The sequence below is a fragment of the Callionymus lyra genome, chromosome 10, assembly GCF_982586985.1.
Source record: "Callionymus lyra chromosome 10, fCalLyr1.hap1.1, whole genome shotgun sequence".
NCBI classification, from domain to species: Eukaryota; Metazoa; Chordata; class Actinopteri; order Syngnathiformes; family Callionymidae; genus Callionymus; species Callionymus lyra.
Window position 1 is genome coordinate 4,116,223 of NC_141827.1, and position 25,703 is coordinate 4,141,925.

Consider the following 25,703-nt stretch of genomic DNA (forward strand, 5'->3'; position numbering starts at 1 on the left):
TATTTGTTAAGCTGGGAAAGTGTTAACCAAATGGAAATAAATCTTAACGAGACGAAGAAAGTTTCCCACACACCTCTATAATAGTCTCTTCTTTAGGAGCAAGATTCTTCTCCACGTCGTCCTTCAGTCTCCGCAGCATCATAGGCTTCAGGATCGCCTGAAGCTTTTTGACCTTGAGAAGTTTTCAATGCAAAAACAACAATTAGATTTGAGTTATATTTATATCTAAAATGGACTCCATACCTGTTCCTCCGTTTTGAGGTCACCGAACTCTTCGAGGAATAAACTTTCTGAAGGAAACTGCAGCGGCTCCAGGAAGTTCAACAAACTGAAGAGCTCTTCGACCGAGTTCTGCAGAGGAGTTCCTGTCAGAAGAACCTTGTGTTCCTGAGGCGACACAAGAAGATTAGAAAGACGTTGCAAGGTTAAAGACGGAATCCAAGCTTTTACAAAACATGTCATCAATCTCAGCAGCAGAGTTCCACAAATATTCACAAAGAAAACACATAAACAGCATGTATTGCCCTAAAAAAAACTTAAAATATATATAGTTTTTGGTTTTTGAGCCAAAACAAGTTATGCAAGTTTCTCTTTTTGAATGTTTTTTTTAGTATTTCAGGGGCAAATGAATACACTAAAGTGTCGGCAAACACAACTTAACACAATCGATCTGTCCGTCATAGTATGACATCATTCCTGCTGAAATCCTTTGACATCAGAAACCACACATTGGATGATATTTAATATCAGATTTTTAAACCCCAGACGTCGAAAAAGATTCGACACATTTTCCGGAAAATACCTTTTATCTACGCACCAGTGTTTCTGTGTCGTCATGTGATCGTCTGCGCATCAACGAATGAAACTCTTCAGGTATTGTCAGGTGGGATTATTAAACAAACATTTTTAATTGAATTTTAAGGACTTCAAAACCAAAAAAATATTGAATTTAAATATAAAAAATTATAAAATCCATAAAATTATATTTTTAATTATGAAATTCAATTCCTTTTTATTTTAATACTGAAATAATGGAAGTCAATTATTTAATAAAAAACAATTCAACATTTAAATATGATATGATAAATGATATCAATCATTAAAAAATATATATATTCAATGCTTGAAAAAATACATTACAAAAAAAATAAATCTGAATCACTGATCTACTTCCACAGTCCCGTCTGTAGTTTTTTTGTGAATAAACTTTTTAAAAGGCCCTGACAAAGACGTGCTCCCCGAGTCTTTTAAAGTAAAGCACCACTTGTCAAGTCCTTCAATGTTTAAAAACGCTTTTGCCTGACTTTGCATTGAAATGCCACTCAAGTGTTAATAATGTAAAGATCATTTTCACAACATTCTAATTTGAGGTTTAATAATGAATGTTATTAACGCATTAAAGTAAAAGCCCTCATTTCTATACACCAGTCATTTCAAATGTGTCATCAGTTTTTCCAATCGAGTCTCATCCAGTTTCATGGAATCTCTTCACTTCTACTGACCAGGTTCATGAGTTTGAGTCCTTCCAGGAGTTTGCAGTTTCTGTTCTTCAGCCTGTGAGCCTCGTCGATGACCACGCATCTCCACTGAAGCTTCCTCAGCTCCGGACAGTCGGCCATGATCATCTCGAACGTGGTGATCAGGCCGTGGAACTTGAGCACGCCGGTGGTGGAGTTACCCTGAGGACGACGAGACGATGACGGGCGAGTGAACGACACGATGAGTGTTCAGGTCTTCACCGTCCGATCCTACCTGCGTGTCTTTGTGAAACATCTCGTACTGTAGAATCATCTGTCGACTGATCTGCGAGCCGTGATACACGATGACGTTCAGGGGCGTCCACGTGCGGAACTCCCTCTCCCAGTTGGTGATGGTGGAGAGCGGCGCGATGATGAGGAAGGGACCTCGGATGCCCTTGCTGAAGATCTCGAACAGAAAGGTGATGGACTGGATGGTTTTACCCAAACCCATCTCATCAGCCAGGATACAGTTTTTCCTGAAAGAAAGGTGTGATGAAGGATAGTTTCAGGTGTCAGAGCCTCCAGAACTCACCTGTTGTACCAGTTGAAGAGTAACCAGTTCATTCCTTCCAACTGATATTCTCTCAGCTGGTTACCGTTCCTGTAGCCTCTCGTCCTCTCCAGCTTGTGCCAGTTTTCTGCAGGAGGACGTTCCTGTGGAACACAAGGTATTACCAGGTGGTTTACGACTGTTAATGGTCAGGTTTCCCAGATTTGATCGTTTTAATGTGTTGATGAGTGTGTGTGTTGTTGTTATGTGTGACTCTATTGTATCATCAGTGTGTGTGTGTGTTGTTGTGATGTGTGACTCTATTGTATCATCAGTGTGTGTGTTGTTGTGATGTGTGACTATTGTATCATCAGTGTGTGTGTTGTTGTGATGTGTGACTATTGTATCATCAGTGTGTGTGTGTTGTTGTGATGTGTGACTCTATTGTATCATCAGTGTGTGTGTTGTTGTGATGTGTGACTATTGTATCATCAGTGTGTGTGTTGTTGTGATGTGTGACTCTATTGTATCATCAGTGTGTGTGTTGTTGTGATGTGTGACTCTATTGTATCATAAGTGTGTGTGTTGTTGTGATGTGTGACTCTATTGTATCATCAGTGTGTGTGTGTTGTTGTGATGTGTGACTCTATTGTATCATCAGTGTGTGTGTGTTGTTGTGATGTGTGACTCTATTGTATCATCAGTGTGTGTGTGTTGTTGTGATGTGTGACTCTATTGTATCATCAGTGTGTGTGTGTTGTTGTGATGTGTGACTATTGTATCATCAGTGTGTGTGTTGTTGTGATGTGTGACTATTGTATCATCAGTGTGTGTGTGTTGTTGTGATGTGTGACTCTATTGTATCATCAGTGTGTGTGTGTTGTTGTGATGTGTGACTCTATTGTATCATCAGTGTGTGTGTGTTGTTGTGATGTGTGACTATTGTATCATCAGTGTGTGTGTTGTTGTGATGTGTGACTCTATTGTATCATCAGTGTGTGTGTGTTGTTGTGATGTGTGACTCTATTTATCATCAGTGTGTGTGTGTTGTTGTGATGTGTGACTTTTGTATCATCAGTGTGTGTGTTGTTGTGATGTGTGACTCTATTGTATCATCAGTGTGTGTGTGTTGTTGTGATGTGTGACTCTATTGTATCATCAGTGTGTGTTGTTGTGATGTGTGACTCTATTGTATCATCAGTGTGTGTGTGTTGTTGTGATGTGTGACTCTATTGTATCATCAGTGTGTGTGTGTTGTTGTGATGTGTGACTCTATTGTATCATCAGTGTGTGTGTGTTGTTGTGATGTGTGACTCTATTGTATCATCAGTGTGTGTGTGTTGTTGTGATGTGTGACTCTATTGTATCATCAGTGTGTGTTTGTACAAAACTCTTTTAAATATTGACATTAGAAAATGATCTTAAGCTCCGCCCACTAAAAACCCTTTTTACACGCAATTATAATGTCATAATGGACTCTCGTAACCTCTCGTTCGCCCAGATTTCATAGCAACTTTATAAAGTAATAAGTGTAAAACATGGTCATGATGAGGAACTTACTGCATCTTTAAGTACGAAAGAAGGCTTGTAAGAAGCGTTTGGCTAAGAAGGAGCGCTAAGATACAGGTGTTTCCCAGGCATGATCTTGACTGCCTTCTTAGAAGAACCTTAAGATCAAGAAAAAAGAGTTTTGTAAGTAGCTCTTAGCAACGCCTTTATAAAATGGATCATCTGTAAAGTTCTGAGCATTTGGTCACTAAGAGCGACTCTGGGAAACACTTTCCTCGCAGCGTTCTTAAGAGCGCTCGTAAGAAGATCGTAGCACTTACAAGCCTCTTCACCAATTCCCGGAAACCCAGCCATTGTTTAGACTGTATGTCTACAGTGGAACTATTAGGTTCCAGGGTGACTAACACATGTGTGACTAATGTGTGTGTCTGCGTGAATGACTTGTCAAGCACCGCTGAGAGGTTGCGTTGCTACACATTGTATTAATGATAACACAGAAGAAATCTTACGACGTGTCTGATGTCCGGAGGCAGCTTCTGAATCCTCTCAAACTCTTTAATCTTCTCGGGGTCCAGGTCCTCCTGCAGCTCCCAGGTGGCCTCCTCGTACGACAGGCTGCACCACTTCACCAGATAATGAGTGACCTCCTGCTCCCGGATTCCAGATGATACTTAGTTACAGCATCTTAACGGTGCAAAGCTCGCACTTGTTTACAAGCCTCTTACCTCGCCGGTATCAGTATCCGTGGTGACGGCCACCTCCAGAACCCTGTCCACCTCCACATAGTCAGGGTTGAATAAATCCTCGTCGGGCTGTCGCGGATTAAGAAACGGAAAACACGTGAGCATCACACTGGATGGTGGTCGAACCGTTGATGAGTATTATTGATTAAAGGGCGTAGAAAGTCACAGATTAATCACCTCAGTGAACAAGTGTTTCATTTGAGCCTGTTTGGTCCTGAAGCGTTTTATCTTCTGGTGGATTCTGGGATCTTTCTCCAGCTCCTCCAGCGTTGCCCATTTGCAGTGCATGTAGGAACTAGAGCGTTGAGCGAAACCAAAGAAGAAATCAGTCAAATAGTGCCTATACTGGAAAGCATTGTGCAAATGACTTCCTGCTAATATAAATGAGTTTACAAACAATAATTCAGACAAACAAGAGCCAGTAGGAAGTCGATATTGACATCGACAGTGAAATCCATAAAATCCTGGTTCACTGACGAGTCACGCGTCACACACTGTACACAGACCAGAGTTTTAACTAACAGGTGAAGACGGATATAGATTGAATCAGTTACTCGGCAACAGCTGAACAAAAGACACCTAATCTATATGGAACAAAGACGTACGAAAATACAGACGTATACGTCAGCCCTTATAGAAACATCACGAGTACAACTGCTCTTTATTTTTCTTCATGTGTTTCTTATATATACACATTTGCACTTAGTTTTATTGTTATAAGGAAAGACAATCTTTCAAAAGCCAAATAATCTCCATGGGTTTGTATGTTGAATTAATATTGAATCATGTTATGAACAATTATTATCATTCAACCAAAAAAATGCAAGGTGTAAGAAAATATTGATGCTCTTAAATATTGCAATATTGTTATTTATGATAGTGTATCGATATTCAACTGCACCGTTAATCAACATTTTACATGCAAATATTCATTGTGGTTTTCAAACAGAAATCTGTTAACGTTTAAATGCGTTAATCCAAAAACAATTTTGCAAATTCTTGAATTTCTTCCCTTGTGAAACACAATTATACTGTAGATCATTTCTCGTCTTCATCGTGTTCCGATTATGCTCAAATAATTATCATACAAAGACATTGTTTAAAAGAAACTCTTCATTTTGTTGTCCTTACTTTATCACCTTTATACAATCAATAACCCTGTATATGTATTAAATCGCCCGATTCTTTCCAATAAACAGCCCTAATGTTTATACCTTTTGAAAACTACTTGTTGTGTAATCTTGGATTCTGAGCCACTATAATGCGATAAGATTCTGTAACTAAACCATCATTTTTAAAACAATAAAAAAATAAATCCCGAGCAAATATTAACAAGTCTCAGTAGAATATCTGAAAGAATAGAAGATAGATTTGGAGGATAATCACTTTATGTAATTCAATTCAAAATATATTAAGTTTAGTTTGATTGAATGTTGTTGAATGACAACACACACAATTGTTATCTATGATTTCAAAGATTAGACTTTCTTTCTCTGGAGACTGGAAGGTCAAAAAAAGTCGACTCGGGAGAACAAACGCTGCCAGAGATCGGCGTGTAAAGTTTACTCTGTGGGCGGAATCAATGTCATCAAAACTATTCAGCAGGAGGCGCCGATGATACGCTTCATTAACGCCTTCATCATTCACCAGTTTCAGGTCTGTCCTCAGAACTTCTTCTCATCGCCACAAAGAAGCACATCTTGTTTATCTTCTTTAAACATATTTGACACAAACGAGTAGCAAATCATGACCATGAATATTCTTGTATATTATGGAGATTTGATGTTCGAGTGTTTAGTCCCTTTGGTCGAAAACCTTTTAAGAAACAGATGATTTAGAAGAAAAAAAGACTATCGAGGAAATGTCTCTGTCACTCATTAATATATACAATTCTTAAACTCTTAACATTAACACTGTAAACATACGTTTCTCTACAAATATTCTCCTTATTTGTTTAGGTTTATTCACCGAAAACTACATTCATTAGAAAGATTTTAACGACCTTCCATTCATAGTTCTACGGATGTCGTGGGAACCTGTAATGTTCAGTGTTTGAGATGTAGAGACAAACTTTTAAATGTCGTCTTTTCACAGCAATGAAGAAAAAAGTTAAAGCAAACTTACAAATTTCGGTATTTGACATAAAACTCCTCCGCCTCATCTTGGTCCTCAGACATGGAGGAAATCTGCAGACGGGAACATAAAAGTGATCGTGAGTTCAAGGACGCAGTGGCATCTCTCGGGTAACTTCGACCAGACGCCGGGGCGGAGATGTTTAAAACGGAGAGACATTTTCATACCTCCTTCTTCAGCGCTCTGACAGAGAGGATCTTTTCAATGATGTTAGCCTCGTCCTCGGGCGGCTCCTGGAAGTGATCAAGATAAAATACTCTTGAATTATAAGAAGCATTAACACAACGGAGGGGTTCATTTTAAAATGATGTCATAAGAGGAACATCTCGCCACTGCAGCTTCACTTCATTGTTTGAGCCAATCGTAAGGATGGGAAGAATGGGATTTAATATAATATATATTAACATTTAAAAACATTTGCCTTGATCTTCAGATTCTCTAGTTTTTAAGTGAAGTTAAAGTTCAACTAATGATCAACTCTACTGACTAATTGAAATGTTGAAGTCTTTCTCTCCAAGATGCAGTAACTTCTCATCATGACCATGTTTTACACTATACTTTATTAAGGTGCTCTGAAATCTGGACGAACGAGAGGTTACGAGAGTCCATTATGACCTAATAATGGCTTCACTCCAGCTGTAATCATGCCCCGCTTTGTTTATACAAAGAGTCCCTTGGAGGCGGAGACTTCCGGGATTGATGACGAGTAGTAAAAAAAACCTCCACGTTTGACCAATCACAGCAGAGTGGGTGTGGTTATGGTCAACAAGATTTAATTTCCAGAAAAAACAACGTTTTTTCAGATCATTTTCTAATGTCAATATTTCAATGAAAAGAGAGTTTTGTACAAACACACACTGATGATACAATTAAATGGAGATTTCTAACAGGAAAAAGACCAAAGGAGCAAAAGAAGATTTGTGCTGCTAAAAAAGATTTGATCCTCATCCTAAATTGAAAAATATGAGGCAGTGCAGCTTTACAGTCAAACAGAAAATTGGTAAAATTGCCCAAAATTCTTAACAAATCATACATATACTAATAAAAACAAAAACAAAGAGGTGAATAAAAGTAAGGGAATACACTCTGTAATTTGAGGTTTCTTTATCTATCTTCACCTCGGCCTGCCACGCCAGTGCTGTAGCGTTCAGAGCAGCGATGCGACCGGCGCCCAAGACAGCGATCGTCTCTCCATCGTCGTCGACCACTTTGAAGTCCAGATCCTCGTTGTACTTCCTCCTCTTGACCTGACGGACTGAACGACGTTTCTGGAGACGACGGGAAAAAAGACGGTTGAGAAAAGGTCGTTGATGGATATCCTAGCATGTAGACTCACAGAGTTGTCCAGCGCGTCCTGGCTGTCCTCGCCCATGGTGATGGTGGACACTGAGGTAGTATCGTCGCTCTCCGCCGCCTCCTGTGGAGTCGCCTCCTGGTTTCTCCTCTTGGCTTTTTTCTTCTTCTCCACCGGCACCACACCAGGATCTCTGGAGAAGAAAATCATATGGGTGTGAACAGAAAAAAAAATAGATACAATTTATTTTTAAATCAACATTCTAGATCAATATTTAACAGCATCTTTTTTTTTCTTTTTTTTCAAATATTCTTCTTTTTTTGGCTTTTAAATCATATTTACATTTTATTATTACATTTATTTGTATTCAATTAAGTTTGTGTGAAATAAAATAAATTGAATTTTTACTTATATCATGCAAACATGTTTGTTCATTTTTGTGTTTATGTGTTAAATTTCCAGCCACTAGATGCAGTCACAGCTAAAGGAAGAATGAAACCCTGCAAGATCCAACTGATCACTGAGGACGAGAGGATACAGCCTGATCCACCTGCTTTTAAAGCTGATGTTAGGACATCATTTGATTTTCAGTTCTATTAATGCAACCAAAATAAAGTGGAAGAATCACAAGTTGTCTAAAATTCAGTTTCCCCGAAAAATGGTATGAAAATTATGCAATTGTATAGAAATATATCGTTTCGTGAGCTGAATATATCGTATTTAAGCTAATCTTGAGCTGAATTTATTATATTAAATCGTATCTTGAGCTGAATCTTTCGTATTTAGTCGTATCTTGAGCTGAATATATCGTATTTAAGCGAATCTTGAGCTAAATTTATCATATTTAATCGCATCTTGAGCTGAATTTATTATATTTAATCGCATCTTGAGCTGAATTTATTATATTAAATTGTATCTTGAGCTGAATCTTTCGTATTTAGTCGTATCTTGAGCTGAATTTATCGTATTTAATCGCATCTTGAGCTGAATTTATTATATTTAATCGCATCTTGAGCTGAATTTATTATATTAAATTGTATCTTGAGCTGAATCTTTCGTATTTAGTCGTATCTTGAGCTGAATTTATCGTATTCAATCGTATCTTGAGCTGAATTTATCGTATTTAATCGTATCTTGAGCTGAATTTATCGTATTTAATCGTATCTTGAGCTGAATTTATCGTATTTAATCGTATCTTGAGCTGAATTTATCGTATTTAATCGCATCTTGAGCTGAATTTATTATATTTAATCGCATCTTGAGCTGAATTTATTATATTAAATTGTATCTTGAGCTGAATCTTTCGTATTTAGTCGTATCTTGAGCTGAATTTATCGTATTTAATCGTATCTTGAGCTGAATTTATCGTATTTAATCGTATCTTGAGCTGAATTTATCGTATTTAATCGTATCTTGAGCTGAATCTTTCGTATTTAGTCGTATCTTGAGCTGCATATATTGTATGAATTGTATCTCGAGCTGAATTTATCGTATTTAGTCGTATCTTGAGCTGCATATATCGTATGAATCGTATCTCGAGCTGAATATATCGTATGAATCATGCAGCCATATTCATAGATTGTTTTTAACAAAAGGCGACATTCTTTCTAAAGGTATCGTATATTTATAGGTATCTATACACAGGTAAATCTACATTTGTAAGAACATGTTTTACAGGACAGAGCAACATAACCATGAGTCACTGTGAGCTGAAACAACGGGACATCAAATTGAAGGAGACTTGAGCTAAAGATACAAGAAAAGATGATGCATGTGAATCATGTTTATATTCATGACCAAGTATTTTTAGCTCTCTCGTATACAACATGCAAAACTTTAAGGGCATGTTGTGCAACTATTGCATAATGAAAATGACATTAAGCTTTCCCACGAGTAGTCCTTACCTTTTCTTCTGAAAACAAAAGATCTTACCTGGGTTTGCGTCCCCTGGGTTTAGGCGCCGAGAGAACAAGGCTCTTGCTATTTGCTGGGACATGGTTGACATTTTGGCTGGATGGCAGCTGCCCGTGATTCTTCGTGGGAAGTCTTGAAGATGGTACTGCTCCATGAGTACATTTAAAGAAGAAAAATGATCGATTATTCAGAATATTAATATAACTAGTTGCACCAGGACATTATTATAGGTTCTGTTTGATTATTTTCTTTCTGCAAAATGGACTTTTGATGTTTTTTTTATTTGATAAAAGTTCAAAGATTAGAACTCAAACACTACTTAAAGCAGCACCATGTGACAATTTTACCTGCACTTCATACGTTCGGTCGTGAAATATGCAGTAAAACTCTGAGCTGAGCTTCGAGGGTTGAACTTCCAACATGGAAACGTTCTGTCATTGGTCCGTGTTAGTAATATTCATCATCACTTGAGTGAGTTAAACGACTTAAATTTTCTGAAACCAACCTTGAAATGTTGGAATGGGAGGAAGGATTTTCACTTTGGGCTTCCTTCCTCTTTTACCAGGCACCTTAAGGGGCACCTGGACTTGTCCAGCCTGGGCTGCTGACTTCCTGCTGATGACATTCTTCGCCGCCTTTCCAGTCTCTCTAGCCTCCTCCCTCCCTTTTGTCCTGCGCTCCTTCTTCTCTCTCCCCTCTTTGTGGACTTTGCTCTTCCTCAGAGTCACCACAGTCTCCTCCTTCAGCTCCTTCTCCTCCCGCCGTTTCTTTGGTCTGATGCTCTCCGTGCCCGCCTCCCCCCCTCCCCGAGTACATTCCCTCTTGTCCTTTTTCTTTCGTTTCTTCTTGACCCTGCCTCCCCCTCCGCCGTCGTCCTCCTCGCTGAAGGAGGACGGAGGCCGAGGGGCCCCCGCCGAGTGCTTGGAGCCGTGGGTCCCGGACGCCGAGCAGTGATTGGACATCAGCGAGCTTCCCACCGGGGTGATGAGGCAGAGTTGGTCCTTGGGGCCCACAACCAGGTGACCCCTTGGGATTGTGGGAACGCTGGTTTGTGCGTTGTTGTTTTGGTCCGAGGCAGAGGAGGAGTCTGCAGCAGAGGAGGGTGGAGGAGGCGTGTGCTTCAGGAGACCAGTGAACATCTAAAAGAAGAATAACTATTTTAATTTCATTCACCAAAAAAACAGATACTTTTCTGCGAAGGCCACTCCTGAGAGTCTAGCATCTCTGATACGTCTCTAAGGCGAAAACAAAGTAAGTCTCTGCAACATTGCCGCAAATGAATTGAGACATTATAGACTTCAAAAACCCTCCAACTAGTCTATTCCCTGCAACTCCCTCGCGACTGGACTTGAGTCGAGAAGGTATCGCAAACTAGTTTTCGGGCCGATGAAAATGTCCCTTAAAAGCTAAGTTAAGCTAAGCTATAATGTTACTTCTGGGGTTGTCAAGACAGTAATAATCATATCAATTATATAAAGCTTGAGAGTAACGATGTTGTCTCTGTTGACTTATCATCTTATACAAAGCTTCTAGTTCATTTGAGGGAAAAACACCTTTAGATGATCTTCTTTGGAACGATCTTCCTCTCTCTTTGTACTTGATGGATCTACTTCAAGAAACATCTTAAAACATTTTTAGTCGTTCAGGCTTTTTTTTGATTTTCTGGAACTCCTGTTGTGTTATTGGTTTTATCTTGACCTTTAAAGAATATACTTTATTGAGTGTTGTTTTGATTGTTTAACGTTTTGTGACTCTGGTCTGGAAAAACGCTATACAAATTACTTACTTACAACAGGCTCTCTTAATGAGACCCCAATTCCCACATGATGTCTAATATCGTCATCACGCCTCACGATGTGACCCGTTGTCACATGACAAGAGCTCATTCTCACGAACATGAATCACACTCATGGTGCCCATTATGAGTTTTAGTGAGTTGGATTAATGTGCTCTTGGGTTGAAGCATCCCAGCATGCATTGCAAGACTGAAATGTAGAACCATGTCTTTAGCTGCTGAGGACCTAATGACTGCTGCCATCTAGCAGCCGGAAGTTTTATTGCAACACAAAAATGACAAAACCGCAGTGAATATTTGCGTTGTAAATTAATTGTAAATAAAAATATAAAAAAAGTATTTTATTTTTAACACACTGTATTGAACAGTAAACCATAAAGGAACTAAGATAAAAAAATATAAATGTGATTTTAAAGCCAAAAAAACAGAAAACAATACAGTTCTGTGGAATATCAATACAGTACAATTTATATACAATTTATCGTGATATATTGCCGTATTGCTATTCTCTATGTATCTATCTATCACTATTGTAATAGTGTCTCGTGGATGAACGTTTAGTAGTACACTTCCTGATATGGATGTTCTAGATTGAGACAAATTTAAACTAATATTAAAAAAAAAAATAGTTTATTCAGGAGGTGACGTCTCATCAATAGTCATAGATTAATAATAATAGATTTTATAAATTAAAGTTCCAGTTTGGCCAACGCCTGTCGGCCGAGACCTCCCTGGGAAGGTTTTTTCCTATCTCCAAATGATTTTAACAACTGCATTATCTTATCTTATTGTTCAACAAATGAATGCATGATGAGAAAATAAGGGGAAAGTCATTACAATCTCTGCCCTTAATCAACTTCCACTAAAATGTACAACCTTCCATTACTATGCAGCCGGTCGTAATGTTACTTATTTTAATTTCCTAGTCTTAAAATTCAGTGTTATAACCACTCGTCTTGATTTTGGCAAACTGCTGAAAAGACCAACTTATTTTAGTTTGGACATTATCCAGAACCGTTTCAACACCTCCTTCCTGCGAGACGCTTCATTTTAATTATGATATGAGACGATACCAGACAAGGAATAGAATATTCTGATCACAAAAGAGGAGTCAAGACCTGATTAAATTAAAGACTCCCCTCAGACACTATCCATTATAATTTGCTGCTTTAGCATTAAACTGAACCGAGTGTAGCAAGGGTCGGGATTGAAACCTCACTACGAAAAACACTCAAACCAGGAGGGATTTAGTTTAGGAAAAAACACAATAAAATTAATTTTAATGTTTAAAAAATACACCAAAATATCCTTAAGCAAGAGGCCAGCAGTGAGTTCCTTCACCCTGATATCACTTGAGGTTCCACTAAATGTAAAGGCTGTCATTATGCTCATGATGTCATGAGTTTGGTGAAGCCACACATCGTTTCTTCTGATTTACATTCTGTGACATTAGGTGAAAAAGTTGCAGCTGATGAACGATCCTGGTGTCCATTATAACCCATTCTGTCATAATCTCAAAGAGTTGGTGAAGGTCAACATGTGACCACCTTTTATTTTTAGACAGACATGAGTGGAATGTGGCAAAAGAAGATGAGAAGGGTGAGATTAAAGGTAAAATAAAGAGAAGCCAATAATGTCTTGGAAGGAGGTAGTGGAAATAGGCCTAGTAGCAATAGGCTAATCTCATAACACTATACGAGATCATTTTTGCAACAATTTTAGGTGGCACTATATTTTAGTGATTGTTCTACTCTCTTCTAGTTTAATTATTAGAACAGATTTATTAGAATTTGCTTTAATAGCAGCTGCAGTTTCTAGGCTGTCTCTAGGACTGGTGTCAAACTGGGTTCTTTTGTGGCACTGAAATGCTCGAAATGCTTCGGTAGTACCGAGTATCGAGACCAAGATTTTGTAGATAGGCGTGATCAAAACTTGAGGGTGTGTGGATTTGTTTTGTTCCGTTAGGTAGCAGCTTGAAGTGAAAAACTACCAGAGCTGTAAAATGTAGCTCAATATTTGTACTATGCGTGATGGCATTTTATTTAGTTAGAATTGAGGTATCGGCATCAGTACTGGTATCCAAAATTTGCTGTATCCTCTAATCCTCAGTCATCGTCGAAATGAAAATAAAGTGAAAAGACAACAGTATCAGACTCTTTCTTACTAACCTACATTGCTCAAGTATTTTGGCCCCTAGTGTGATTGAGTTTGTTCGCCAATTCAACCAGAATCAAACAAGCACGTCCATCAATTTAGTGAACTTGGTTGATGGGTGTGTCTAGTTTGTGACGAAGACCATCAAGTTAAAACCATAAGAGGGTCTGACAGAGACTGACTCAAATTGACTCACAACTGGACAAAAGAATCCTCAATATAACGTTTGTAAAGCAGCCGTCAAGGAACTGTGTATAGCTACACAACAATAACACACATTAAATCAACCTCTTTCTTCATATATAGTACAAACTTTCACTTTCAACTGACACAAGTAAGAGTTCTAGAAAATGCAAACATTAATGTTATGAAATAAAAATGGGAAAATCTTTGGATTATTACTGTAGTAAAACATTCTTGTCTTTTTCGCCGTCTTTTAAATTGGTAAACGCTTGCTTGGTCGGAGTGAACCCAACTTTTTCAATTATTAAACCCATTTATTAATAATACAGCCAGACACGGCTGAAAGAATACATCAGGAAGGTGTGAGAAGACGCGGCAGTAACAACTCTCACATCTACGTTGAGTGACAGACGTCCATATGCTCGCACGTCTTACACTCGACACACACTTGTAACCACGTCGGCTCATGACATGTAAACCTGTGGAAATGAACCCCATATGCAGCGGGAAAGAAAAAACCGTCAAAGTACTTCCACACCGCTGGTTCCTGGATCACTTCACACGTGTCTGCTGCAGCCTGTCACGTCAACGTGACGGCTTGGTTCCTATGACAGCAAATCTGCGAGAGAAACGAAGATTCTAAAAGTGGCACGATCGAGCGATTGTATTTAGAGAGCAGCGAGGACGAGGCTCGGCGTGGAGGGGCCGACGCTGTTGCGAGGGGGTTGGCGTGGAGAGGACGCTCATCCACGTGAAGCTCTACATGTGCGATGGATACGATTCATCTGGTGGCTTCTGCAGAAGACACATCTCCATCAAACACACCCAGACAATGAACACAAAGACGCACACTGAGACGGAGATTGCCAGCTCAGCGACCTCGCTGGCAGAGTTGGGGGATGTGAGGGCTAGCAGGGACGTTGCCATGGAAACTGGAGCAGGGAGGCAGACGTAAACACACCCGATGGTAGCATCAGACCCAGTTTAAGTGAAGCCCTCTTTTTTTTTCCCATGACTTTGCATTGAGTATAAATTATTAAACCAACCTCCGTGTAAATGTGTGAATAAGTCCAGCTTTGTGTTTCATCTTTTGTTGTTCACACTGACAAAACTTGCGTCATCGTCCTGTCAACTATAAACAGTTTGTGTTGATGGCAAACATCTATCGATCGTCTAAAAGTAGTTTTTTTAATGTTTGTTTGAACTTTTTTTGCCATGTTATCCATGTCCTCTGTCTAGCAACGTAATACTTCTAAGTAAAAGCCATATTCAGGAAGTAGGCAGTTAGAAAACAACCGATACACGGATATATTGATGTTTTTTTCACCTTATGATATCATATTGTATCATATTTATTTATATCATCTTTTGGCCGCTGGATGGCAGCGGTCATTACGTCCTCCGCAGCTGAAGAAACAATGAGATCCTGGTGGTGACTGAGGACGAGAGGATAGTATGAAGTCGTCTCCAGATGCTTTTAAAGCTGAGGTTTGGACATGTTTTTGTTTTTCAGTTCTATTGCTAGAGAGAGTGAAACAATCACAAGACGTCCCTAAAATTCTGTGTCCCTTAAAATCGTCAACAAAAATGATGCAAGTGAATCAAAATATACCGTATCAAAATGTATCGTGAGCTCAATGTATCTTTTTGAATCGAGTGCATCACTACAGGAGGATGTGTTCATTTCAGCGATGAAACAGTACCAGTAACACCAGGTCTGAAATAGGAGTTTGCAGGATTTATGGGATGTCAACCTTTACAATGCATTTCTACATGTGTAACCAAAGCTTTTAACAGTCGTGTAACAGGTTACACAATTGGAGATTTATGATATCTGACAAGCCATATTTCTATCACTGTTCCAGTATATAATTGATGTCTCAATTCTTACAATCTGACATAATTCCTTCCAGTAGTTAAACAAAAAATATTTAGATCCACTTCAAGGATGTACTAAATTATAGCCAAAATAACAGACGAATGACATAAGTTACTTTAATGTAGTTTATGGACTATACTGCGTAGTTAAAATACTTTAATATTCCAAATACTCAACTGTGTTTTATACATTATAACTCAGCAAGTCACTGAAGTATAACTCAGCGAGTCACTGTAGTATTACTCCACAAGTCACTGCATTATTACTCCACGAGTCACTGAAGTATAACTTTGCGAGTCACTGAAAAAAAACTCTGCGATTCACTGAAGTATAACTCTGCGAGTCACTGTAGTATTACTCCACAAGTCACTGTATTATTACTCCACGAGTCACTGAAGTATAACTCTGCGAGTCACTGTAGTATTACGCCGCGAGTCACTGAAATATAACTCAGCGAGTCACTGAAGTATAACTCTGGGAGTCACTGAAGTATAATTCCGCGAGACACTGAAGTATAACTCTGCGAGTCACTGTAGTATTACGCCGCGAGTCACTGAAATATAACTCGGCGAGTCACTGAAGTATAATTCCGCGAGACACTGAAGTATCACTCCGTAAGTCCCTGTAGTAATACTCTACGAGTCACTGAAGTATTACTCCATAAGTAACTGTAGTATTACTCCACGAGTCACTCCTGACTACCAAGCCTTGTGCAAGTGCAATAAACAATTACAATTACGTATAAACACTATTGTTGAACTGGTTATATCTTTTAAAAACTGTTGATAAAGGCTTGTGACTCGACCAGTCCCACGTCACATGACCAAAACAGACACGCCTCATTGGTCAACCGCAGATCCGTGTCAACTGCATGTATATATGTTGAATGAGAAGGAGGAGAGAAAAAAACCTTTAGTTATTTATTTTCCTAAACGGTTCTGATTTGATTGTGGATTTAGACGTGTAGACGTTGACACCCATCGCTCTGGGCCAAGCCTGCCTATCCCACACTTTCCAACATCTTTCCAACGACAGCACATTCTTCTCCACCGACTATGGAAATGTCAGTGAAAACACAAATTGCTCTTTTCCTCTTACAACCGTTCATAATCCCTGTCCACACATGCAACGTCTCCTCTGAGGTCGATAGAGTCAAGTCTTCTTCTCATTCTGTTCGGTGAGATCAAGAGTCTTCACTTCAGTTGACAATAAGTTCTATATTCAACAGAGATGCCTATAGAAGATGATTTAGTAAAAGCTGCGCCGCCACAGGAAGAGAGGTCATCATCAAGATGAGAATGTTCTTACGACTTACTTCAATGTTCCATGAATAGCCGTGTGATGGTTAAAGAGACTCTGGAGAAAAGTCAAGCAGTCATTTCTGAGGTCAATCGTTGCACTATTATGTTTAAGTGTTTCGGGCCAAACGGGAGAAATTAAGGTTCAATGTGAGCTGAATATCATCCTTTGTAGGAATAAAACTGTCCGTCTCAAAGACAACTTCATTATAGCAGGGAGTCCCTTCGGACCAGAGGTCCCTCGTTTATCGTGGGACTTAAGTTCCAAAAGCCCCCCCTCAACAAAATCCGCAAAATAAGTTTTTCAGTCTAACAACATTATTTTGAACTTGCAAACTAAACACTGTTTATAAGATGCTATGACTCACAACAACCCTCTCTGTAACGGTGACCTGAACCACTACCATAATTAAGCACGCTTTGCCGCCCAGCCAACCGATCACAACAAATTTGTTGTCAGTATTTAGTGTCTTCCACTAAGTTCTGAGGGTGTGTTGAAGTGCATCTGCTGTTGTATGGAAGTATGTCAGTTCCATTAGAATATGACTGAAATGAATGAATGAATGAATGAATGAATGAATGAATGAATGAACATTAACATTGAATACGTTTTTATGATAATTGAATTCAATTTGAATAATAAACACATTTTCTAGAACCAAGTTTTTTTGATCCATTTTTTATATTGAATTTAAAAGGCTACGAATTTAAAAATAATGTAACTAGAATTTTTTTAACCATTGAAATTAAAATATCAAACCAAAAAATAATGACATTCATTCTGGAAATATTCCATTTTTAAATTCATTAATTCGATAAAAAAAACAATTCAACCTTTCAATATTCAAATAAATGAATTCAATTATTCAAAAAACGAATCCAACGTTACAACATTCGAAATGTTAAATTCAACCAATCAATATTGTGATATTAAATAAAGCATCAGTTAGAACAGAGTGAACAGTGTTGAGGAGCTTTGGTGGTCTTGACTGCATTCATTTAAATATGTGGTATATGTGCAAAAAAACATGAAACACAGATACAGTGGAAGGCGAACCACGTTAGGGCGTCAGACACGTCAAGATTCGAGGAACAGTTTGTTTTTACCATTTTTTTTATTCTTCAAAAAAGCACAATGATACATAATTCTGAGCCGCTCTAGTAGAAGAACTCACATTTCTCCGATCCTTCGAACTCTTCACTGGCTGCCAGTTTCTTTTCAGGATCATTTTAAAATTCTGGTTCTTACTTTCAGATCTATTCATGGTCAGACCTTCCATCAGTGATCTGATCCAGACTTACACCCCAGCTCGGGCTCTGAGGTCTGTGGATCAGAATCTACTGATGGTTCCTGAACTTCCGGACCAGAGGAGAGAAATCCTTCCAGACTGTTGCTCCTAAGCTTTGGAACCATCTCTGTGTTTGATGATCTACTGACTCCTTCAAGAAACATCTGTGTTTGATGATCTACTGACTCCTTCAAGAAACATCTCTGCGTTTGATGATCTACTGACTCCTTCAAGAAACATCTATGTGTTTGATGATCTACTGACTCCTTCAAGAAACATCTCTGTGTTTGATGATCTACTGACTCCTTCAAGAAACATCTCTGCGTTTGATGATCTACTGACTCCTTCAAGAAACATCTGTGTTTGATGATCTATTGACTCCTAAAAGAAACATCTGTGTTTGTTGATCTACTGACTCCTTCAAGAAACATCTCTGCGTTTGATGATCTACTGACTACTTCAAGAAACTTCTGTGTTTGATGATCTACTGACTCCTTCAAGAAACATCTGTGTTTGATGATCTACTGACTCCTTCAAGAAACATCTGTGTTTGATGATCTACTGACTCCTTCAAGAAACATCTGCTTTTGATGATCTACTGACTCCTTCAAGAAACATCTGTGTTTGATGATCTACTGACTCCTTCAAGAAACATCTGTGTTTGATGATCTACTGACTCCTTCAAGAAACATCTCTGTGTTTGATGATCTACTGACTCCTTCAAGAAACATCTGTGTTTGATGATCTACTGACTCCTTCAAGAAACATCTCAAGACCCTTTTATTTGTTCATGCTTTTCCCTGATTTTCTGAGACTCCTGTGTTTGTCTCTGTGTTATCTTGACCTTTTAAGTATATATTTTATTGAGTATTGTTTTGATTCTTTAAGCGTTTTGTGACCCTGGTCTAGAAAAGCGCTCTATAAATATCACTTATTTACTTACTTTATTTGACCTTCATCGCAAATAACCTTAAACTTAAAGTGTAATATTTGAACGTAGGAAGATTCTGAAGAAGTATCTGTGTGGAGACGTGAAGGACAGAAGGTGCAAGTAGGTCAGTGGCATTAGAGTGTGAAACATCTGAATGACTGCTTGACAAACTGGGTTAAATGATGCACCTCCTTTGTAGGATCTTAAAACCAACACCAGCGGAGCTAAAGAGAACCAGAACAAAACATATATATTCACAAGCATATTACCATGTTATTTAGAAAGATATGAAATACATTATGAAAAATAATTCAATAATGACAAGAAAACATTGAAGCACAAAATACTGATTTAAGTTCTGATGGCCTAATAATATGGTCATATTTCAGCTGTTGGAGCATCTTACACAGGTTCATCATAAATAACGTATACATTAATGCATCAACCCAAGGTGTCCAACATTATAGTACTAGTTCTTAAAAAAAGACTGATCTACTTCATCACATCCTAACACTGGCATTTTCACTATTATTGTGGTTCATGTCTTGTCATAGCAAAGTATGTAAGTAAGTCATGATTATTCCAAACATCCTTGGATTTTCTGTTCTTAAAGTTTGTGAATAAGACTCAACTGACACAGAAATAATTTAGTGAATAACAAACTAAATAGTTTATCTTTTTTTTTAATTATGTAGAGGATTTTGAAGAGAAATCCAAACCCCTCACAGCTCTGTGTTACCTTTGACCTCTTACGGTAAATCAACTCGACATTTTAAAAAATGAGTTTGGGTTTTGTTTTCTTTTGGCTTTTTGAAATCATATTTTATTTAAATAATTGATATGTTTTGGTTAATTTATATTCTATCAAGTTAGTGTAAAATAAAATAATACAATTTTCTTTTATTTAGGATTAACCTTCAAATGGCTTTAGTTAATTTTAGTGTTAAAATTAAACTTCCTGCCGCTAGATAGCAGCCGTCATTACATCCTCTGCAGCTGAAAGGACAATGAAATCAACGATGACTGAGGACAAGAGGATACAGCTGGCTCCAGCTTTAAAGCTGATGTTTGGACATATTTTTCCTTTCAGTTCTATTCATTGAATTAAAATAAAGTGGAAAAATCTTTCACTTAAATTTCACTAATATGAGAAATTCAATTGCCCCTAATTCTTTATACAAAATTGATGCAAGTGTAACAATGTCTTGTATTAAATCGTACCGTGAGACTAGCGTAGCGCTACAGTTAGTTACAGGTAACCTATAATCTAAAATTAGCCTCAGACTCGGGCTCAGTAACGGCCTCGTCTGCATCCATGTCCATCTTCTCAGCTGCAGACGATACTAAAACACACACCAGAACAACATCTCGTCTGAATCCGTCTGCATGATCGATCACACACACACACACGCACACACACACACACACACACATGTTCTTCTGCTCATGTGTCGTGGCTCAGTGAGCTTCCACCATACACCTCACATCAGCTCGTCTGAACCAAACACACGCACCTCCATGATAACAACATTGACGATAAAAAGCACCTCATTCATGTGTTCTCTTTCTAGCACACAAAGAAGCACACCAGGCCTCTGCAGTGCCGCCAGAAAGGCCAGGCAAGTAAAGAGAGCGAGCAGCGCCAGGAAAAGCTGCCAATGAATCAATAATTCTACCTCACAAAGCCTTGCTTTCCTTTCAGAAAACATGGCTCTCATTGACACATGGCATATCAGGACGCATTGACACTGTGCTGTTGACAGTAAGGGATGTTTAGTTCGTGTTTGACGTTTTTTTTGCAACTATAAAAGCTCGTTGATGGTTCAAGTTGTTTGTCAAATGTTTTAGTCTGGAATGAAATGCACGTTGAGCTACAGGACAAAGACTTTCATCAGAAAATACATCCTTCTTCAATCCTTGAGTTTCAGCCCTGATCAGGAAACTTGGTTTTAATGTTAACACAAATCTCAAATCATCAGATTTGTTGATTGTTTAATGAAGTCGTGTGAAACTCACTTCTTACTTCACGCATGTGCCGTCAGTGCTTTTGTTGCTGTTCTTGAAACAGTTATTATTATCCATTTCATGATTCGTTTTAATGGTCATTTGTTTGTTTAACTTCACAGATTTCCTAGAGTTGTTAAGCAGAAACTTACAATGTTAACCATACGTTTTATTAATATAAAATGATGTCTATATGGAGGTAGAAATCCAGTCACAGAACCGTGCAGCTCCGAAAAGAACGGAATACTGAGAAGCGTTTGTTCACAAATCTTCCAAAAATGTGACACAAACTTCACTGAAACAACATGCATCAGTCAGAACGATGAGTCCAAAAGAAAGTGCAGCAACATAACATCTTGAAAAAACAGTTACATTATGCGTTTCGGGTTGATGTCGGTAAGATCCTGAGTGTGCGGCTGAAATAAAGCCACACAAAGTTGTTAGAGCTCAGCTGGGAGACTGCTGTGTCACCGCCAACTTTCAAAACTCTGACTCATCATGATGCCTCGCGTGATTCATGACTGTTTTAAAAGTTCATCTTCGGAGTGCAAGGCTGATTATTCAAATGTTACATCCGGAAATGTAGCATTTTGTCGCCAAACCTTTTTAGATGTTGTGTTGTTTTCTTCAAAGAAAAACACAAGCAGTTTTAAATACACTTATTGTAAGCATGAAAACACATGGTTGGTTTTTTTTAACTAGAATGTTGGCGTCAGAATTGTGATAGTCAAGCAGCCTTCACATTTCTGCTGACTCGGCACCTGTGACGAGTGTGTTTGGCCTTCAACAGAGAAGTCAAGGTGGAGACATCCCTCCATCATGTCTATTTATTACCCCGGATGGAAAGAAACAAATGGCTTTTATCCATATACGTGTTGCAGCCCATTTGAAAGATGAATGAGAGCCTGACAGAAAATAAATAAATAAATATTTATCACGTTCTCCACAGCAGTGGTTCACAGCAACGTTCCTTCTCTGAGCAAACACATCATCTCCATGAGCGGTCCCTGTACTACTGTGAGCAACATCCATTTAGTTTTAACTAGGGATAATTATTCATTTATATCATAAACCAGTCATTTATTATACACGTCCTAGCTACAGTATTAGGATTTAATTATTTCTACATTTAAATGATATATTTTTTGGGATATTCCACATCTTTAAGAAGAGATCAATGTCAGTCCATGATTGTTACCCATGGAAAGTATTGATTTATCTAAAATTTGCCTTTTAAATTATCTGAAGCCCATCAACTGAGTGATATTATAAATATATTGATGAATAAAACTATGAAGTAGAAACAATATATACATTATTGAATAACAAATGTGCATTTTAAAAAGTACAGAGATTGACTATTGTAATAAAGGATTATAAAGCAGGCGTTTTATTTCCTACTTCTTAATGACTTTTAGGAAGTTAAAGTGATGTTAAGCGATGACACTAGATTAACTTGCGGCTCATGAATGAATGAATGAAACTTTAACGATGTATAGCTTGATCACAGTACGATGTCAGCGCAATTGTATTCAAATGTTGTGAAGCCCTTTGTGACCCTGGTCTGTGAAAGGCGCTTTACAAATAAAACGTAATTACTTAAGTTACGACGACTAGATCACGCCGTTTGTTATGAATAGTTAAAGACGTCAAGACTCGCCTTCAGTTGCTTCTGATTGGTTAATATTGCACGGCGCCTTCAGTGATTGGCCGAAGTTTATTACCATTAAAAAACAAACAAGAGTATTAAATTGGTAAATATAAGCGTGCGGCGTGAAATTGGCTCAAAGCGTGATCCGATAAATCTGGTCCGCGCTGGTCTTCAAACTGACTAGGACCCCGCAAAAGCTGCCCCACCAGACGCCCGCACCCCAAGTTAATAAAATGCGCTGTTACTGCCTGATCACAAATGTCATCCACTTAAAATGAAGACCAAGCGAAATCCGAGGTTGGATCTTTGTTTTTTGATCAGCTGTACGCAATTGTCTGGTCCGGGGACCCGTACTGTCCGTGAAGCATTTGTAACTAGGCCACGCAGAAAGAGTTACAAATTATATGATTGATTATTATTGTCAGAAATTTGTTTTATTCTGACTCAGATGTAAATTTTGTTCAAGGTAGAATTAGCTTGTCAAGTCAAGACGCTTGTTGAATCAAGTTTATTTAAAAAAATACCTGTAAACTAGTGAAAATGAGTGAAACACAAAGTCTAAATGATTTATTTAAACAGTTTTCATCTGAAATATGATGCCGACATAAAACCGGTCCGTGGTGCAAAAACGTTACCCCTGATCTACAGTACCGACTATGAGGTTAATGCTCAGTTTTCACGAGTATTTTCTCTGAAAAGTTAACAAATTTAAGAAGTATTTTTCATAAACGGTGTATGGTCTTAAAAGTCATAAGTCATAAAACAATTTTTCGAACGACTTGAGTTCTCCTCAGTGCAATAACGTGTAAAAGTCTTGAACATCAATGTTTCCAAACCTGCTGCTTGTCCTTCTTGTGTATTTTCATCTTCTATCCTTCACTGCATCTGTTGACAAAAGACATGAATTTAGATTTTTTTTTTTCCTGATATTTTTCTGATGGTTTTTAAAAGATAAATGAGTGTCAATTTATAGCATGTAAAAAAAAAAATCAACAAACAATTGAAGGTACCTTAGGATATTTGTTGGACAAACTATACTATACTAAACTATATAACGCTTAAAATAGCCTCCAAAACTTCAACCTCAAACCAATGAACTATTCACTGGCATTTTTTTAAAATTGTAGTAACAAATTGAACATTAAGTACTATAAAACATAGTCCAATTATTTTAACAAACCCAAAATACTGGGTGATAATGAGTTTATTTATTCAATTTGAATCATCACCTTCCATTATTATACTTTGAGGAAAAGCCTGAAGAAAGTAGATCAAGCTTTTTAATTCACTATGTTGTTCACTTTAACCATTTAACCACAAAAATGTATTTTTATACTTTCCAATGGTGCTTAAATGTATACAAGTTCCAGCAGGACCAACAGGAAAAACAGCATTTTGACATTGAGAGCAACACATTAATGTATACTACTGACGACTGTCTGGACACTTATGGTATGTACTCAATAAAAGCTGCTAAGAAATGATAACCTCAATGTTTAATTCAAATTGCCAGAAATAAAACACAACACCAGTAACCAGTCAACCTTCATGAGTCAAAATCATACATTGCACATTCCAGGTTTCTCTAGAAAAGAGGTCAGAATGTTGGACTTAAACTAGTTGGACAAGTCCCATCACCTCACCGCCTCCAAGGCAAATACCAGCAATTACACATCGTCCAAAGCCGTTCATCATTTCACACTTTCAAGCAGCCCGTTCCAGAAAAGGCTCGGAGGCCAAACATAGGCTCATCGTAGCCGCGACCAAGTTAAGAATGATAAAGATAGTGAAGACAACACAGCATTGTTATAATAATATAATGTTAGTAGGTTTGGAAAGTTATATAACATGTAAAGACTTTGTATTGTTTCAATGTCATTTGTTTGTGTTTCTCACACATATGTTTAAAAACAATGTTTTGTAGCAAAAGTTTCTTATTTTAGTAACACTTGATTCAAATGTAAATAGAATAATAGTAATAAGTATGATGATGGCTAAGTATAGGGCTGGGTATCGAACAAAGGTTCTTTTGTGATCTCAGCAGTCCAGAGTATCGAAACATGCTTCAGCTTTCGGTGCGAAGCTTAGAATTAAACTCGATTATGTGTGGAAGAAAAACTGATGAGTGACAAGGCCAGTGAACATCAGCAGATTTATTTGTTAGGCATGTTTGAAAGGAAATTATGTGTATTTTACTTTTCCTTTTAAATTTATCAGACTAAAAAATTAAACTTAAGATTCGTAGTATGTCAGTAATGTAATTTTCTCTTTGTTGAAATTGACCTTATAGAGTTGGTATAGAAAGAAGTACCATTGAGTAACCGGTAGTGAAGGTAACAATATCAGTATTTGCATTGAATATGTTCTATCCATACTCAGCCCTAGGACAGTATCATAAACCAGTTTCATGTCTTCTTCCAGTTGCATCTTAAGAGACGAAAAAAAATACACTTAAGTAGTCCATGTGGTTTCAGCTACACACACTTACAAACACCCACAATTAATGAAGTGTGTAAATTTGCCCCTTATCACTACGATTTTTGACGATATAAATGAGACTAATTTGGCTTCCTATGTCACAATCACTGCAACGAACAAGTACATGATGAGGGTATACGTGACAAAAATCTCTCATGATTCATATCAGATATGGTGCAACTCTCCAATCTGCTAAAATACTGCCGGAAAGTTCTGATGCAATCAAACAAAAAACTTGAAATGTGCACAAATAATTGTCAAGTGTTAAACCTCACAGCACACTAGAGTGATCCACTTAAGCGAGGGTTTGAAGCGAGTTAGTGAGTAAACAAAATAGCAGGGAGAGAAAATAGTCAGTATATGACAAATATTCTGAACCTTTTTCAAATGGTTATTTTAATATACTTCACAGCAAACACTTTTATTGATCAACAGCTT

The 25,703-nt window shown here is 37.9% G+C and overlaps 1 protein-coding gene across 2 annotated transcripts in view; it reads right to left on the minus strand.

Annotated features, from left to right (window-relative positions):
• The window catches only part of chd6 (chromodomain helicase DNA binding protein 6), a 61,192-nt gene that overhangs the window by 21,473 nt on the left and 14,016 nt on the right, over positions 1 to 25,703 (minus strand). For both annotated transcript variants that reach the window (XM_087801643.1, XM_087801642.1), the window contains exons 2-16: positions 23,624 to 23,672; positions 10,109 to 10,742; positions 9,622 to 9,748; positions 7,732 to 7,882; positions 7,514 to 7,663; positions 6,563 to 6,628; positions 6,387 to 6,448; positions 4,440 to 4,557; positions 4,245 to 4,331; positions 4,029 to 4,166; positions 2,053 to 2,174; positions 1,753 to 1,996; positions 1,503 to 1,679; positions 244 to 387; positions 74 to 172 (exon numbers count right to left, since the gene is read on the minus strand). In XM_087801643.1, the coding sequence (XP_087657769.1) occupies positions 74 to 172; positions 244 to 387; positions 1,503 to 1,679; positions 1,753 to 1,996; positions 2,053 to 2,174; positions 4,029 to 4,166; positions 4,245 to 4,331; positions 4,440 to 4,557; positions 6,387 to 6,448; positions 6,563 to 6,628; positions 7,514 to 7,663; positions 7,732 to 7,882; positions 9,622 to 9,748; positions 10,109 to 10,742; positions 23,624 to 23,653 (2,349 nt within the window). In that variant the 5' untranslated portion in view covers positions 23,654 to 23,672. The remainder of the gene's footprint in view (positions 1 to 73; positions 173 to 243; positions 388 to 1,502; positions 1,680 to 1,752; positions 1,997 to 2,052; positions 2,175 to 4,028; positions 4,167 to 4,244; positions 4,332 to 4,439; positions 4,558 to 6,386; positions 6,449 to 6,562; positions 6,629 to 7,513; positions 7,664 to 7,731; positions 7,883 to 9,621; positions 9,749 to 10,108; positions 10,743 to 23,623; positions 23,673 to 25,703) is intronic.